Genomic DNA, 19,916 nt, shown 5'->3' with positions numbered 1-19,916 from the left:
CATTTTCCTAGAGCAATTTTCTTTGTTTATATAATGGGTCCGGTAAAAAAAAAAAAGAATTTTTTTTTTATATAGGTCCGGTGGATCTGTTTATTAATAATTTTTTTATTCTTAAGTGTGTGTGTATGTATGTGTGTGTGTGTGTGTGTATATATATATATATATATATATATATATATATATATATATATATATAAATAAACCAAATATCCTCAAGTATAAATTTATATAAGTATGCATTCACAATTCTTACCCTCACCATACACTTTTATGGGAATACTGTACCCCAAGTCCTGCCAATATCTGTAAGGTTCTTGCATACTGATATCAAACTGTGGGTGGGGAAGTCTTAAATCACTCACAGATGTTGGTCTATATCACACGTCTCCTCCTCGGTCTTTTCTGACTTCTCTCTGCTGTTAATGACCGCCACCCTTTCACTCCAGAATCCCAAACTTTTGCATCCATGACTGTTTTCGATGCCCTGCCTTCTCTTCTTCAATGTAGAAAAATCGACAAATACAAGAAGACGTTTCTGATTTTTTGAGATGAGGATTGCTTATTCTGTATGCTTTGGATTCTTCGGATTACTGTTCTCATCTTGAGTGTTATTTTCACAGCGTTTTGGTCGATGTAACCTCCGACCTTCTTCAGGTGTATCTTGTTGAACTCTGGAATGTTTCTGTCAAACTCTGGAATTTGGACGGAATTTTGAATGTAATCCTTCATTTACTTCACAGGAATAGCATCCTCTCGTTCCACCAACCATGACTGGATAGAAGTCCTAAGTAATTCGCAGTTGTATTTTTTGGTCGCCCACACTCAGAATTAAATCTACAACCTTTAGAAGAATATCATTTTTACAATTAATTTTTCCAAGTACTCTAACCACTGCACCGTGTGTCATGGCTGATGGAACGAGAGCATGCTACCCCGTAAAATAAATGTATCGACAAGATACACCTGAAGACGGTCAGTTTACATCGACCGAAACGTTGTGAAAATAACACTGTAGAGGAGAACAGTAGTCTGAAAAATCCAAATAATACGAAAACGCAACAACATCAAAGAATGTTTATTTGTGTGTTTTTTATGTGTGGGAGTTTTTTCTCCCTTGCTGCGTGGAACTGAAATGTTGGTAGGTCATATACCTATTGTTGTCAACTTCCCCAAATGCACCAGGATGCAAATTTGCATCTGTAGAATCATGCTCTCTTTAACGTTTTCCGTGGAAGGGCTTAAGTTTATTTGCCGTTTATAATTATTCCGTTGAATGTAGTTTCTCTGGCAATTGTATCACCCGCACCTAGGGTTGAACTTTGAACATCCAGAAGAGTGTCACTTACAACTGAATTTACCTAGTACTTTATCCATTACACCACAAGTCCTTGCGGACAATTATAATATGGTTTTCAGACGCCTTAAACCTATTCTTGTTTTTAGATGTGCAACGTTTTTAGTGTGGAACGTACAAATAAGATTGTGAATTATTTACCATTAGCAGGAAGAGGATGCCCGGCTTTATCCAGGAGTAAAATTTGCTTTTAATTTGTCTAGATTCCGTATATATTATTATGGTCGGGATTTCAAAAAAAAAAAAGTATTTGGGTGCCATCAGCTAGAATCGAAACTGAAAACAAAACTGTAGCATTCAAAGCTGGTGACGTTACCACTGTACCAACTTGACATGCTTATGCACTGATTAAAAATTAACTAAGAGGAATGTACGAAATGTATAAGGACTTTTTCAATTTTGATCCATTTTTAACTCCTTAAAAATCATTTTAACCGGCTAAAGACCCATAAAAGAATGTTCCATAAAAAATCCAATCATTTGAGGCCCCTAGCGCTGCTCTGCAACTTTTAGTTTCGGAAGAGATAGAGTTTGAAAATATGGAGACAGACAGATAGACAGACATATAGCCTTTTGTATATTAGATTTATATCTGATCATGGATTAAATAAAGGGTTCAGTTCGAAATTCCGTGCAGGTTTCAGAGTTCAACAGAAAAATTCCCGAGTTCGAGAAGTTACAACTGAAGGAGGTCATCGGCCGTCGGGTTGTGAAGATAACTCTCAAGATGAGAACAGTAGTTCGTTGAATAAACATGATATTCCAAATCTAAAAAAAATTCAGAAAGGTAAAAATAAGATTAGAAACCAGTCTTCCGCCATTTTTAGCGTTCCGTTTTCAATTTCATGTTTTATATTATTAGCCGGCCAAACAACATACTTAAGAAAAGTAAACATAAAAATATCTCGATCATTTTTTTTTTTTTTTTTTTTTTTTTTTTTAGTAAAACTACCGTACTGTTGGATATGGAGAACAGTGTAATATTAATATTTACATCCCAGAAATGTGGGTTGATGTTTATATTAAAGCAGTTGATATAAACAACAGGAGAGAGAGAGAGAGAGAGGAGGAGAAAGAGAGAGAGAGAGAGAGAGAGAGAAGACAGTAGACTGCAATTGTGACACCCCCAACATATCGAACTTCAGAATCAAATATTTCACTATGCTCGAAATTGGATTTTGATTAATACCATATCAACATAAGTGAAATAAGACACCAGTATCATCGCATAGTAATCTGAAGATCCTATTCTTGGCATTGGTTTCCCTGATATTTCTCTAGTCAGAATTCTTTCTGGAAAGGTTTATGTACTTATGGAGCCAGGGCAACGCCGATAAAAGCAGAGGTGTGCACACACGCACATTCCAAATGATTTTTGATCTACATTCTTGTGTCCCATAATATTACCGGAATTGTAATTATCATAAAAAAAAAATGTTTAGATTCTAGGTTGGGAGGTTATGAATTGTGCAACACAAAAGAAAAATGTAATATTTTCAATATTACATTTTAGGAATGTTGGTTGATGTCTATTTAAGATACTTGATATAAACAACAGAAAAAGGAGAGAGAAAAGTAGAGCAGACTGACAGTCTTCCAACCAACACAATTGATAGTTCTCATCCGTCACCACCACACACACAGGTCTCTCTCTTAGCCGATGAGCAAAAAGCTTAATTGTAAATAAAACTTCTGTGTTGATAAATTCGTCTCTGTGTTGATTTTGAGAACAATGACAAAAGAATTATCAGGTGTATATATAATTTTGGCAAGCATTTGAAAAGTGCAAGCTATAAAATGATATACATTCAATAACGCAACAATACATATTTGGCGTCTTTTGTTTTTGGTTGTTTTTTTTTAAAGAATATGGAACTTTGAAAAATTTATTAAAAAAAATCGAACTATTTTAGATCTATGCAGAAAGGTAAAACAAGTTTTTAATTTTGTATTCTTGCATCAAACTCATAAACAGTTTAGGTTACAAAGACAAAAATCTTTTGTTTGATTGATGGTTGTGTGGATAAAGCCTTCTGTTTCAATATTTTATGTTAGCTTTCAGGGTTCGAATCTCACACTAGACAGGTTTCTTTTTTTTGCTATAGCATTTGAACATCATCAGAAATTTGAACATAGCATCATTTTTATTTATAAACGTCTTTATTAAAGCATTTAGAAAAAATTATTTTATTATGACTTAAAGTAAAAATAAAAAAAAACGTTTTTCTTTGATCTGATGTACAGAAGAGAAAGGTTTGTGAAATCCTTGTATTAACAGGTATTTCAGCTAGTGATAAAAAGAAAATATTCCCTTAAGTTAAAACAAAAAAAATGTTTATTTTTTAAATCGTAAATGCTTAAAAAAATTTTTTTTATAGTAAGTGTTTTGTTTTCGTTTTTTATTTTATTTTTTTTTAATAAATGTTTACCAAAAATATTACAATGAAAAAGTACATACATAACAGTTTGTATGGGCGCATGTGAAAATATCAGGAGCAACCAAAGGATAACTGGCTAGCAAAAATGTTTTCAGCAGCAGCCATTAAAGCATGTATTTAAATTAACAAGTGTGTACGAGCTTGTATCACAAGAAAAGGAGAAAAAAATCCACCACGTGGTTGAGAGAAGCAAGTTGCGTTTTGGCCAGGGTGAATGTGTGAGAGTCGAGAGCGAGAAAGCATTGGCTAGTGTCTGCGTGAAATGGCAAAGATAGAGACTTTTAAAAAGCATGTGTGTGCGAAAAGACTTTGGAAATAAAATGAAATGCATTGTTTTGGAAGAACCACAATGATGTATCGGATTTTAATCTCTTTCCTATTTATTTTTGTTTGTTTGTTTCTGCCACATTACACATATATCAATAAGTTATCTAATTTACCCATGTCAGTCTGAAAAAAAAAATACTTTTTTTTTTTTTTTTACAAAGATTTTAAGTGGGGAAAAAAGCAGCATGCCAGTCCATTTAAATTAAAATCAGTTGTTGTTATTCTTAACGTAAGAATCCCAGGTTGCCTGAATGAAGTGCCTAAATATCACACAAATAAAAAGAACCAGGAGGAGCAGTTGTTTATGCTTTATTGTACATTTGTGCTGCCTTAATTTGTTGTATTTAAATAGTAAAACTAATGATGGCAGACTTTATGTATAAATCTTGTGCTAAGTTTTGGGAGACATGGATTCGGATGTTTCCTTGTTTTTTTTAATTTATTTTTTTTATTTATTTTTTATTTTATTTTTCATTTTATTTTATTTTTTATTTTATTTTTTTATTTAATTTTTATTTTATTTTTATTTATTTTTATTAATTTTAATTTTTATTTTTATTTATTTTAATTTTTAATTTTTATTTTTATCTATTTTTATTTTTTATTTATTTTTTTTTATATTTTTTATTTTTATTTATTTATTTTTTATTTATAATCTGTGATTATTTATTGAAAAAGAAATCATAAAAATATCTTCACTCTAAACTTTTCTATTTTTTTTTCTTACAGGGATTTTTTGGCTATGTTTCGACCATGATAAGACATCTTCACCTTTTACTTTTCGCCTGCGCCTTGCAAATAAAAATAAATGGAGAACTACAAGAACAAGAAGTAAAACCAAATGTGCCATTATTCCGTCGGAAGTGCACGGCGATCAGTACCAACGATGGCTGGTATAATGTCCACTGTGTTCATTGTGAATTTACCGGGATGCCACCGGAACTCCCGAAACTGACCCGATCCCTCGACATGTCTTATAATAACATAGACGAAGTAAGGGCAAACTCATTCAGTCCGGTGCTACACAATCTTCAAAAGTTAAATATAAGCCACAATTTCATCCATACCATAGATGACAGTGCTTTTATTGGCGTGATCGGTAACACGATTCAGGTTTTGGATTTGTCGTACAATCAGCTACGGACGTTGCCAAACTTTTTACCCAATTCTTTAAAGGTTCTGAAACTCAGCCACAACGAATTCCAAAGTTTTTACCTTTTCGATATCGCCTACTTGTACACGCTGAAGATACTGCACCTCGACAACAACCAAATCAGGCTACTAGAAACGCGACCCGCCATCAACACTTGTGACGTCATTGAGGTTTTCTTGAAGCAAACAAAATCCCCGAATAGCAAAAGTTTTGTCTTGCTGATGCTTGACTATTTGGATATCTCGAACAACAAACTTAAACAATTACCGCCTCCTGTAATTCGAGCGCTGCCGTCTCTTACCTACATACGCGTCCGACATAACATGTTGACGTCTATATCCAACCGAACGTTCATAAGTAAGGGTTTTTGTATTTTGAAATTTATCGATCTCTCGTACAATAATATCCGAAACCTCGGAAAAGATACCTTTCGGAAATGTCCGCTCCTTAAATATCTTTCCCTTTCGCATAACCGGCTAGAAGCTTTTCCGCAGGGACTGAATGTCCTTGAATGGTTGGATGTATCCTTCAACCAAATAAAACACATAAATATTGAAACAAAATCGAGTTTATACCCCCAAGAAATTATGCTTTTAGGGGGTAATCCATTCCACTGCGATTGCCGATTAAAGTGGCTGAAGGAATTATTTGACACCCGTGAGTACATGTTACGTTACCTAACAGTGGATCACCAGTATTTCGTCCCCGCCTGCGCCTCCCCAGAGAATTTAGTCGGCGAATTCTGGGATGTTCTCTCGAGTGATATGTTTTATTGTGTTCATGATGATTCTGATCCGGACCTCGAACTTCCGGAGGGTAAAGTAAAAACGTTATCTACGAAAATAGAAATAGACCTTGTGCATGTCGAGTCGATTACGACTGGGATACGTCTGATGTGGGACTGCGGAAAAAAGTGCGACCTCATCACTGCCTTTCTTGTAAAGTATAGATTGTTCGGCCGTAAAGAATTTCATGTCTCTGTACCTATTACAGCGACGACACGTACGTACACCTTACACAACCTCCGGTCGAACACTGCGTATGTTATTTGTCTGTCTGCCTATGTCGTCGAAGGGGAAGCCGATGACGCGTGCCTTGAAGTAATTACACAGTCGAAACAAAAGATGTTAATTCAGATGCTGTCAAGCTTCATAAGCAATTCTTTAGTTTACATCATCATAATCGCCATCTCTTGTGTAATAGTTTATCAGTTCACGTGAGAAAGACAAAAAGATGTAAATATATGTGTAATTTATTATTTATTTATTTTATTTTATAGATATTTTTCTGAATAAAATTTAACGTCTTTAAAAAAAAAAAAAATGGTCCAAATTGAATGTTTTAATTATGATATGAGATTTGATCCAAATTATTTTCATATAATGTCTATTTATTTTCTAGTGAGACCTGTGGAAATTCCACAACGACATCTTTCATATGTAATATATTATTGCTGGGCATTCTGTGGACGTTCAGCATGAATGAAGAGCCTGCAATATTATTGTATCGCTTAGATAAATACTTTACAGTTTTAACATGTAATCTGGTTAATGTAGTGTCAGAATATATCTGGCTATTACGGTTTATTTCCAATATCATTATAGGAGTCTGTGACATTTTTTTTTTTACATAGGCATTACCACTTATCAAGGCCCAGAGGCCACTCGAGTATAAGGGTTAAAGAGTGTACAGTAGTCAATTGGACAATATAGTAATCGTTAGTAATGGAAATTTGGTAAATTTGTTAACTTAAGTGGAATGGATCATCAAGAACTTGTTCACATTGGACTTGAAGATGACCATATTGTAGTCAGCTGGAAAGCAGGAAAATGGAAGAGAATTCCACAGGCGTGCAGTTCTAAGAAAGAAGCTTTATTCATGGAATCTACATTTAGGTTTAGGCGCAGATAAAGAGTGGGGGGAAATTATTGATAGTGGTTTCAGCTAGACGAATGTTTTTTGTGAAAGTTTGGTGAGGGGGGGCATAGATTGGAGCTCAGTAGAGGACTTGCCATGAAAATAATGATAAAGCAAACTCGCAACATCTCTTATGTGAGAAAGAGTTTGCAAGGAAGAGAAGACATCTCCTATGAGGCTATGAAGTCTATTTTGAACTCTATCAAGACAGGATTTCCATTGTATGGACGCCTAGTGCGAATAGAAACTCCACAATATCATTATACCAGCGATAGACGGAACAGATACTACCCTTGGATTTTAGCAAGAAGACCAAGAAGACATATTTTAGTTTCACATATGGCCCAAAAGCGAGGTCAATTTTTTTATTTAAATTTTTTTTTTTTTTTACATTACATATTCGGTGATAGGGAGATCCTATTTATTAAGAAGGATGAAAGGTGATAACTAGGGATGTGACAACAACATATTCTTTTCATTCTTTTGACTCTCAAGTATATATCCGGCACAGTCAATCAACTGAGAACCTCATCAGTCTATATAAAAACATAAGATAATAACGGATATATACTCAAGAGTCAAAAGAATGAGAAGAATATGCTGTTGTCACAGCCCTAGTAATAACATAATACGAACGTTAAATTATTGTATCTCTATATAATAATTTAATGTTTGTAGTATGTTGTCACCTTCTATCCTCCTTTTTAATAAATAGGATCTCCCGATCAAATAATTTATAATCTGGAAACAGTGACATGTATGCACATACTTTAAGGCTACTACAGTATTAATATATAGATTTTATTTTATTCTTTTACAAGAGTCACCATTATTAAGGCTCGAGGGTCACTCGAGGATAAGGATTAATGCGTGTATGGTGATGGAAATTTGGTAGAATTTGACTATTTAAGTCCAACATTATCGGCGACAAAGAACTTTACCACAATCAGAATTTTACTACAACTTGCATCACAGTATACCCTTAACATCCATCAAATGGTTTAAAAAAAATGCTTATTTAGATTGTGAAATTTATATTACCCCTTCTGAGGGATTCAAAATGAAAAATAAACATTAGGTTTGGAAGCTTAACAAATCACTGTATGGCTTAAAGCAAGGTGGTAGAAATTGGAATCAAATATTTCATAATTATTTGTTTGAACATCAATGTCCAGTGGATCCCTATTTGTACATGCCAAATTTAAGCAATAAATTACTGATTTTGGCGTGATGACATTTTAGCCACATCAAATCGTGACAAAATTTTTTTTTTTTTACATTTTCACCTCAAACAAGGCAAATTGCCACTTTGGTGTAGGGGGCTACTATCAGGGGCAACAACTACTGGGGTACTATGTAGGGATTTGGGCAGCAAGATGTCGGTTCACGTTACACTTGAACTTCTGCATGTCAGTACTGTTGGGGAAGCAGGGACCTGGAATGGAATTCCAAAGTCTAGCAGTTCTGGGGAAGAAACTATTGGAGTAGAAAAATCTTTTACATCTAGTGATCTCTATAGTGTGGGCGTGGGATTTAGCAGCCTGTCGGGTTTGTCGAGGGTGCTCACGTCGTGGGGGCACAAGTGATTGTAGTTCGTCAGAGCATTCACCACTAAAATACTTGTAGAACAGGCAGAGGGATGCAACGTTTCGTCGATGGGAATGGTAATGGGTGTTAATGAATTAAATAAAATAAATTCAAAATGGCCGATCTTGGTCAGATATCATGATTTCTGGGCATACAATTTACTTATGAAAAAGGAATTATTGAAATGAATCAATCAAGGTACATAGACAAAATCCTGTTAAAGTTTGGATTGGTTGGTTGTTTTTGTTTTACGGCATATCAACCCTTTTCAAGTTATTTAATGCCAAATCCAAAGATTTTGAAGAAAATTTTTTTTTAATAGAATATATTTGTTGTTTTCAAGTCGGTTTCTATTCAACCCATAACAGGTACTACCACTCTGGGGCGGAGTGGACCTGGGAGCAATGGTTAATTAACTCCACACTCCCCAAAGCCCGCAAGCTGGGGCCTCACTACTAGATATAGTTTAAGGTCATATCCAGGACCATAAAGTTTGGAATGCAAGATTCTAAAAACACGCTAAGTCATTTGAACATGATATAAATAAAAATACAAACCCAGAATCTGAAATAATTGACGATAAACTATATCGTGGGATCATATATATGTTTAACTAGCCTGGGTGCCCGGCGTTGCCCGGGTGTTTAGAGGTGTGTGTTGAGCACAAAAAAAATAGTGGTACTAGGCAAGCAGGCTCGAACCCAAACAGTGAAGGGTGAAAAGAATGTGAAAAAAATAATTAAAAAAAAAAAAATAGAGAGAGAAATGGGGTCAAACTTGATAGCATAGGGTAAGTCTTCCTCGCTAACCATTAGGCCAAAGAGGATAGTGAATTCAATGAGTTGCTAATTAACTTAAGAATCATAGAGTCGCCACGCATGCGCAGAAAAAAACGCTGCTTTAAAACCTGCTTTCTGTCTTAGTATTTATTTGCTTCCCCACGAAAGAAAATTAGACATAAGGTCGTTTTTAATATGGGGGAAGACCAGCTCCCGCCAAAAGGGGGCACTCTGACAGTATCCAAATAAATAGTAATTGTCTCAGTATGAAGGTTTTCTTCTGCATTGATCAAGGACCAATTACAGAACAGATACTACCCGGCTCGAAGGCCAAGTGTTTGCGTGTTTGCTTTCTATTAATTTCACTTTATTTATGCGAAAAAGACAAACACTCGAAACGAGGGAATTTTTTGAAACTCAATAAAAAAAAAAAATAGAGACAATGTCTGTTTGCAAATCTGAGATATTACGATCTAGGAAGTATGCAAAAACTTCTGGAATCTAACCGATGCGAGAACCCCGATGTAAAAAGCCTTTCGTAGACATATACAAACGCTCGCGCCCATTTTGCCCTTTATATAATAGACTAGCGGGGGTACCTGGTGTTGCTGGGTGTAAAAGAAAAAAAAATTTAGTAGGAAGCCTGACAACTTACCATGACGCTATGCGGGCATAGAGGTGAGGAAGGGTGAAATTCAACAGTTAAAAAAAGCAGGTGGTTAAACGAACATCAGCGTAGAGTTTTCTAGGTCAAACATCACGCCATAGTAGTAGAGAAAATGAAATCACCACGCGAATTTTGTAACATAATTAAAAGATTCAGACGACCTTGTTTCGTAAATCGGACATATTATAATTTTGACAGTATATAAAAAGTTGTGAGATTTAGTGATCCCCTTCGAGCGCCCCCCCCTCCCCAAGCCTTTGGCGGACATACAAAAAAATGCACACTCACAAACACACACATTTTCGCTTTTATATTGTAGATGGCGGCTACAAGGCCCGATATATGTTAAACAGTGACAAACTGTCACAAAAATCATCAAAACTGACAATTAAGGATTTAAATTTAAAGGACTAAGGAACAATCATATCCATATATATATAATATATATATATATGATGTATATATACATATACATATATTTATATATGTATACACACACACACACACACACATATATATATATATATATATATATATATATATAAGGGAAATAAAAAAAATTAAAACTGTAGATTAAAATTTACAATTAAATTTATTGTTTGACAGGTTAGGGTTAGGGTTAATTTTCAAAAATCCTTATTCTGTGGAGTTTCAAAGAATGCTATTCTTGTTATTCTTATCATTAGAGGATAGAAAGTAATTAGCAAACTATTATTATAGCAGAGCTAAAATCTGGTGGTTAAGGCATTAAATGAAACAGCAATTCATGCTAGTAAGTCATAAATTGAAAAAAAAAAGCAAAAACAAAAAATGTGTTGACGTCAGTAAAAAAACATGTGAAAATAAGGAGGAAAGAACAAAAACAATCTGGGAGTAAAAGTTCCGGCGTGCATGAAGACTCACTCTATGGTCAATGCAAGAAGCTAAGGAATTAAAAAAAAAAATAGTCAGAATTTAAAAGTCAGTGGAACGCGCAAGTGCGGTGTAGAGTGAAATATATAGTCCACAAATCTCAAAACTCCATCATGAAAAGGTTCAAGAAAAAAATACACGATTAAACCTGGATCTCCAACTTCTAACGTAGACCCCCATTACCATGTCTCCTTCTCAAACATCAGGGGTCTACATTCTAACCTTCCAGAGGTTGAAACCCAATTACATGGCATTGGACAGACTATTTCCCTAGATGAGTTCGTAATTAAAGGATTCTCTAACTTAACTTCCAAATCTGAACCCCAAGATCGCTATGGACATGGAATATGTGTCTATTAAAGATGGCTTTCCATGTGGTAAGGACATCTCCAGAGAAGATCCTAACTTACCTTGAATATGCTTCCGGGTTGCACTTGCTCAAACTAATGCGTTTATATTTGCTCTCTATCGCCTCCACAACAGCGGAGTTACTATCTTTAAAAGCATATTTGAGAAAATTGACCACACCCTATCTGCTTATCCTTCAGCTAATATTCATGTATGTGGTGACTTCAATGTTTACAATGTGGAATGGTTAACTCACTCAAACAAGACCGATAATGAGGGGAGGTTCTGTCATGACTTCACTCAGATTGTTCATGAACCCACCCGTGTGCCCGATACTGACGGCCAGTATGCAAGTCTCCTAGACCCTTTTCTTACAAATTGTCCTGAACTGTGTTCAGCTTCCATTCTGTCTCCAGTTGGATCTTCCGACCACTCTGTGGTATCAGTTAAGATAAAAATGAAATAAGTCCTCAGATGTACCTCTCCATCGTACAGTATATTGATACTCTATGGCTGACTGGGATAGCTTCCTTACATTTATATCAGATCTACCTCTGCATTCCGTATTTAAAAAGGATGTGTCTTCTATAGTATGACACCTGACGGAATGGTTAATTTGTAGGTATAGACCGTTTCATGCCCTAGAAAAAGTTCCAACAAAAACCTAATAGCCAGCCATGGTTCTCTCCAGAATGTGGTGCTGTCATTGAGCACAGAAATCACCTTTTCCATTGCTTCCAACATAATAGATGTACTGAGACTAAAGCCGCTTTCAGGACTGCCAGAAACTACTGTTAAAAAGTAATAAAAAAATGCAAGAGAGCTGTATGAAAGTAGCTGAGCAGCAGCTTGGTTCCCACCAGTTTTGGCAAATAGCAAATAAAATCCTGAACAGAAGCGTGTGTGAAAATGTATATGGCAATTAATTATGCATAATTCTGACGAATTCTCACGAGAATTAAACGCGGAATATTCTGTAGCATAATTACCATATATTTTTCATAACTTTATATATATATATATATATATATATATATATATATATATAAACTACTTCATTTAATCACATAAATTAATATATGAAAGTATAAATTATATATATATAGTATATATATATATATATATAAACTACTTCATTTAATCACATAAATTAATATATGAAAGTATAAATTATATATATATAGTATATATATATATATATATAAACTACTTCATTTAATCACATAAATTAATATATGAAAGTATAAATTATATATATATATATATATAATATATATATATATAATATATATATATATATAATATATATATATATAATATATATATAATATATATATAATATATATAATATATATATATATAATATATATATAATATATATAATATATATATATATAGTATATATATATATAATATATATATATAGTATATATATATATATATATATATATAGTATATATATATATATAATAGGTTAATAGTATCTACCGTGAAACTGTAAGTCCCTTTCAATTATTATTTAATTATAATTTTAATTATTGTCGTAATTATTTCAAATAAGTTACCTCATTTCGCATGAGGAGGACAATATTGATAATATTATAAACTTCGGCTTTGTTTCAGATTCAGTAAACTTATTCATTGGTGGTCACTAAATTAGATATATGTACACGCACACATATAAAAACACCCGCATAATTATATATATATGTGTGTGTGTGTGTGTGGTGCGAGGGTTTGGGAGGGTTCAGTTCCGTAAATGCAAGAAACACAATCTGCCAACATATGTATACCTAAAAATAGGGATTGGCGTTTGACACGAAATTGAACTGGCCTCCCCACACTCCACCACTTCGCTCCAATCGGCCTACATTAACCACTTTGAAACACCCCCGCGCCAAAGCTAGTCAACATCGCCCCCCCCCACCCTACCATAACTCCATCGTTTTATATTCCAATTAAGCTCACTTATACAACAAAAAAAAAGCTAATTGCTTACTATACAATTAATTGCCTTTCGCAAATGGCAGTACGATGCATACGCTGTGTTCGTAGCCATTTCACGACCAATTGGCGCAAAAAGTAGATAAAACACACACACGCACGCACACACACAATAAAAAACAACAACAAAAAACAATACATTTCCCAACAAGATGGCTAAACGCTTTGAAAAATGACCTCTGGTCTGTAGAAGAATGGGGCCAAATATGGATGGTCACATATTGTAGCCTCATATGCGATAATCGGAACGAACACTGGTATAATTAACAAAAAAAAAAACGTATTAGCAAAAGTATGTTGCAGAAGTATACGTCATGATTCTGAGGCCATAGCTACCACGAATCGCTACACAATTTTGTGGCAATGTAAGTCTTGAATCATTTGTCGCTTGTGTTGTAAAGTTTAAGTTTTGAATCGTTTATCAGCAGTGTTGTAATCTTGCAGGCCGGTAATAATCAAGAGAAACACGGTGGTATAGTTAACGATAACTGCATTAGAAAAAGTATGCTACAAAAGTACAGGTCATGATTCGGGGACCATAACTGCCATGAATCGCTATCCCCCCATAGCGTGTTAGATTTAACTATGTTTATAGTCTCTGGGTAAGTCTACCATTAAAGAAACAGGTATATCAGCTTACCCCATGACACATATAATGCTACGAAGATAAAGCGTCTTTCCTTTAACAACTATAAGAAAATTTTCCAACCACCGACCATCATGACCGATAAAATCATTCACGAGAATCAAATTTTAAACCGCTTGATCTGGTATTCTGAAATAGTATGAAGTGGTGTAAGCAATTTTGTCAAATCTGCAATAAAGATGGTAGGCGCCCTCCTCGAGAGATACCCCCCTAAATCAGCCTACCCACTCCCTACTGAATAGATAGCATCTTGGTACCACAAATGCCATTCGACCGTGCGGGGCCAAGGGAAACGACCACCGTGATTTTAGCCTCGAGTGTCCAAGAAAAAAAACCAAAGCTAAGTAAAATCCTTAACTGTTTCGCATGAAATTAAAGCAAATATTCTTTACATTTCCAGGCGTATTGTAACCAATAATTTTTCTCCACTTGAATAGACCATTTCGCAGTTTACAATCCCATCTCACTTAAATAATAAGTCAATGCTATAGTAAAGACAAACTCGGTAAAAAAAAAAAAAAGAAATTATGCTAATTTATCTAGAGGATATGAAAACTTTATTTGAGTACGATACTTAATATAATCAGCCATCGAAAGGCAATTTTTTTTTTTTTTTTTTTTTTTAATAAAATAACGTTAATAAGATATCAGTGACCCCCCCCCCCTTCCTTGTACACTGCCATTTCCTTTCCGGACACCTGTTCCGAACCTATGCTCTTGATCCATCATTTCATCTAAATACGAAGACGAGGGGCTCCTATGTCTTACACAACAATTTATCAGTCTGTACAATTGTCTATAAACTGATATCATCAAAAATGAGATAAGCTGTTTTAAATTTCCTCTCTTGACAAAATTGCCAACCGAAATACAAACGGATTTTCCTTTACGATAGAGGATAGAACTGAAGCAGTATACTAAATATGTACAATACGTGCATACTAAACTAAACCACCTTTGCTACCTATATATAATCGCCTATACTTAATCCTCATCAACTCACAACTCTCTGTATCCTCAGACTCTTAATTTCTCAAATCTTATATCACCAAGACATCCTTCTGAATAGATACAAGAATTCTCCTGAGCAGTTCAACATCCAGTGATCATATATCTAATCCTCATGAAATTGCTTATATCACTCTGAATATTACCTTAAATTTTCATTCGATCCCTAAGCTAAGTAGAACACCTCATAATACTCTATTCAACTACTTTTAAAATTAGATACACCCAGTTGCAATATTAGTGCTTCGTCCCTGACCTAGACTACAGACTTGTACAACAAACCATGAAACTATTGTACCTAAAATTCCTCTCAAAACTGCAAAATACTGCTGGTTGTATACTAAGTACCTCCTATAGATACTTTACCTCTAAGATGACTGCCTTGTCTGTTTTGCATGACAAACCTTTTTATTTTTTACTTAAATTCTCTTTCTCCTGATCACTAACAAATCAAACTGCTCTATTTCTCAAGTTGCCACTAAACCTAACCCGTTTCATGTGACTTAGAGGGGTCCTTGCTCTCCGCCCTTGACCCTAACAGACTCGTAAATCGATACCCACTAACACCCAAAATTTCCTAGGCATGCTCCTGATTATAACTCCTAACCCATAACCAAGCTTCTAAGTAAATACTTACTAGCCATAGTCCTATACACAGACTTAAAGTAATCTATAATGAACAGCAACCATTAATATCTCTTTGTTAAGAGATAGTATTGCAATAATTATTACACAAACTAAACCGGTACTCATTGAAATAAAAACTTCCGGATATTAAGAGAAAGGCGAAGTCATTCTCCTTCGTTGTAGTCTAAAGGCAACTTACTCAAATTGTCTAAAATTCCATGCATTCGTATACAATACTACTTATCCATCCATCTATATTTAACTATACTTACAGAATATGCAATAACCTATATCTATCAGGTTTAACTGTACTCCATATCAAATGTTCTCTTGTATCTATACTGAGCATATCTTATCTTTCAGTCTTACTAAATATTCGGTTTGGGCACCAAATCAGAATTTCTAATAGCAAGTAAATCATACCCTAACACTTTATCCTAATCCTAAACCTACTAAACCATATCTAACCATACATTCCTAAACTTACAAAACTATATCTAACCATACATTAACTCATCTCTCTCAATCCAATACTGTAGAAAATTTAGCTGCTTCCACTGCATGAATTTTTACCTATATCCTCTCCCAGTAAAAATGAAAATGGAAGCATAGTAATGCCCTTTTTTAACCATGTTTGAGGAGTGAAAATTTTCTGTAGAAGTTAACCTAAATGCCTGATTTCTTCAGAAGATATTAACCTAAATAACCAATAAATATTAACTACCCATGCGGGGTCGCAGAAATACCTGGATTAGGACCCAGGCGCGGGGCAAACCCCCTCATAGCTGATGGACCCGTAGGTCTTCCCAGGTCATCCGTCTAGGAGAAGGAAAACTCTGAAACTAAACCTAGGGGAGGGAGGCCTCTTCAGTCCTGGACGACAACCTTCCTAGAGCTGATGACTCAAACAAATCACCGGTTGGCAAACCTAAACTGCTTAAGGAGGAGATAGGCTCTGTCTATCGCCCGGCTTTCATACTCCTTCTTTGCCTATTGGCCAGGTGTAGAGGTGCTATCACAGGGACTCGTCTGAATCACCCAGTGGTTGACCTTGTTTCCTGACTAGGGCAATGAACGCTGCTTTTCCCTGCTCCCGCCATATCCCATCCCCCAAAACTGGACACAGTGGGGTGCTTCAGTGCCATATATATCGGTGCAGTTGGACTGGGCTGGCTTTGCCTAACGGATTGAGGGTACCAGATTGACAGTTCCTGGCTGCTGTTTCCGACTGATAGTACAGGAGCCCTAACTCTTTGGTAGCACTTAGAGCGGCTGCTTCATCAACAAAGGGACCCTGCACTCATTCCCGGTGGGTTTTCCTGAGGCCACAATCCTGTGGGTGAGGACAGCTGATGGTCTACTTGTATTGCATGTCTGGTATTCTGCACAACTACTTGTCCAGCACCCCCTCACTCACTCACTCTAACTGAAACTTTTAAATAAAATAAAATGAAATGACAGCTCAAGCAAAAGTTACGTTTAAACTAGGACCAAACTCAAAGAAAACCAACCTGCCTCCTCCCTTGAGACTTGCATTTACTAATATCCGTGGGCTTAGAACTAACTTAGATGATGGTGAGTCATTTCTCCTTGTAAACACCCGGAATATCTTAGCATTAAGTGAAACTAACCTTCACTCCTCCATTCCCTCTAACCACTTTACCATGCCTGGTTATCTCCCACTCTACCGTAAGGACTAAATATGCAACACAATATTAGCTACTTGTATTTTCGCTACCGCTCTCCCTCAAACCAAGACTGTACCCTAATAAACAAAGTCTCAGACAGCATAGATATAGCACTCTCCCTCGATACTAGCGCACAAATACATGTATTTGGTGACTTCAATGTCCACCACAGTAACTGGCTAGGATTCTCTAATCACACAGACGTAGCTGGTAGCACAACACATAGCTTCTCTATATCCCATTCCCTATCTCAGTTGGTTACATTTCCGACACATTTCCCAGACCAGCAAGATCAACATGCCTCACTTCTAGATCTCTTTCTGACAACGGTTCCCAATGACTGTACAACAAATGCTTACAGCCCACCCGGGAATGCTGATCACGCTGTGATAATGGTAGAAATCAGCCTAAATTCTCGCCATAAAACTGAAGACCCATTACTCAAAACAACGAGGTATTACAAAAAGGCTAATTAGGAAGCCATCAGGGAGCTCATCAGAGATGCCCCATGGCAAAATATCTTTACTCTTCCAGCGGAACAGTGTGCAAATGAGACCACTGAATGGTTTAAAACTGCTATTGAAGCATATGTTCCCGCACGGAAATTCTATAGCAAGCCCCACTCTCCCCAATGGTTTACTTCTGCTTGTGCAGCTGCCATTTGTCAAAGGCAGCATGCGTTCTGCAGATTCAACCGACATAAGTCCAGCTCAAATAAACAGAAGTTTATAGAAGCTAGAAATAATTGTAAGAGAGTGATAGAGACAGCTAAGACAGATTACTCTGAAACCACCAGAAAACGCATCGAAGCACAGAAATTAGGAACCCGGGATTTTTGGAAAATCTACAACAGCGTAGTAAATAATGGACAGTCAACTATTCCCCCACTATCAAACAATCATGAGGTTGCTTGTATGGCAACTGACAAGGCTAATCTGCTTGCCAGTCGGTTTGCCTCAAACTCCACACTGAACTCGGTACACCACTCACTCCCTGATTTTCCTCTGCGAACAGACGCCACACTAGACGATTTGAAAATCACCCCTTCTCAGGTACATGCTATTATAAAAAACCTAGACACCTCAAAAGCATGTGGACCAGATCTCATCCCGGCTGTGCTATTAAAAAAATGCTCTGCCGAGGTTGCTCCAGTTCTGTCCAAACTTTACAATAAATGCCTTAACGAATCTTGTTTTCCCGACTGCTGGAAAACCGCCTCTGTGGTACCAGTCTTCAAGAATTCTGGTGAAAGAACTGACCCACTAAATTATCGCCCCATTAGCCTCCTCCCGCTTTTCACCAAAATATTTGAGTCCTTAGTTAATCAAGCCCTAGTCCAGCACCTAACAGCTGCTAAACTCCTGACTGACAAACAATATGGATTCAGGCAAGCCCGTTCAACAGCAGATATCTTAACTGTAGTTTCTGAACGTATATACCGTTCATTGGATAAAACAGGGGAGGGTAGAGCAGTGGCCCTCGATATATCTAAGGCTTTTGACAGGGTATGGCACGATGGTCTTCTAAGGAAAATTAGATCATATGGAATCACTGGAAGAATTCATAATGTAATTAAATCCTTCTTAAGTAATAGAAAAATCAAAGTTGTCCTCGCCGGTCGTACATCCAAACAATATGACATAAATGCGGGAGTACCTCAGGGGTCTATCCTTGGACCTCTATTATTCCTGATATTCATAAACGACCTCCCTGATAAAATTGTTTCGGAGATGGGTATATTTGCCGATGACACCACTCTCTATAACAGATATGAGGGGAAAACAAATGAACACATATCCAAGGAAATGGTAGAAACACTAGAGGATGACCTCCAATCCGTAGTGGAATGGGGACAAAAATGGATGGTCACATTCAATGCTGCTCAGACTAAGCTTGTTTCCTTCAATAACTACAAGAAACCTTCTCTACCACCAATAGCAATGGCCAAGAACACATTACCTGAAAGTACTTCTTTTAAACTCCTCGGCCTAACGTTTACAGGGGATATGAACTGGAATAGATATATTGAGAGCATTGCCAAGGCTGCTGCAAGGAAGGTTGGCTCCCTCTACCGTGCTAGAAAACTACTTACGCCTGGCAGTATCCTATACCTCTATAAGGCAACCATTCGCCCATGTATGGAGTACTGTTGTCACATCTGGGCTGGTGCATCTGCTGCTTGTCTCTCGCTCCTAGACAGGGTTCAAAAGAGAGTCACCAACCTGATAGGTCCTGAACTGTCATCTAGGCTTCAGCCTCTGTCCCATCGATGAGATGTTGCATCCCTCTGCCTGTTCTACAAATACTTTAATGGTGAATGCTCTGACGAACTGCAAACACTTGTACCTCCCCGACGTAACTACCCCCAACAAACCCGACAAGCTACTAAGTCTCATCCCTTTACAGTAGAGATCCCTAGGTGCAAGAAAGCCTTTTACTCCAATAGTTTCTTCCCCAGAAC

The 19,916-nt window shown here is 36.2% G+C and overlaps 1 protein-coding gene across 1 annotated transcript in view; it reads left to right on the top strand.

The window, feature by feature from the left end:
* The window catches only part of LOC145263115 (uncharacterized), a 67,669-nt gene extending 61,072 nt beyond the window's left edge, over positions 1 to 6,597 (top strand). The window contains exon 2 of the mRNA XM_080120058.1: positions 4,849 to 6,597. Within this exon, the coding sequence (XP_079976184.1) occupies positions 4,873 to 6,492 (1,620 nt within the window). The 5' untranslated portion in view covers positions 4,849 to 4,872 and the 3' untranslated portion in view covers positions 6,493 to 6,597. The remainder of the gene's footprint in view (positions 1 to 4,848) is intronic.
* Positions 6,598 to 19,916: the final 13,319 nt, after the last annotated feature.

This window comes from Euprymna scolopes, chromosome 38 (genome assembly GCF_053919585.1).
Source record: "Euprymna scolopes isolate OS-2025 chromosome 38, ASM5391958v1, whole genome shotgun sequence".
NCBI classification, from domain to species: domain Eukaryota; kingdom Metazoa; phylum Mollusca; class Cephalopoda; order Sepiida; family Sepiolidae; genus Euprymna; species Euprymna scolopes.
This window is presented reverse-complemented; position numbering and strand designations above follow the sequence as displayed.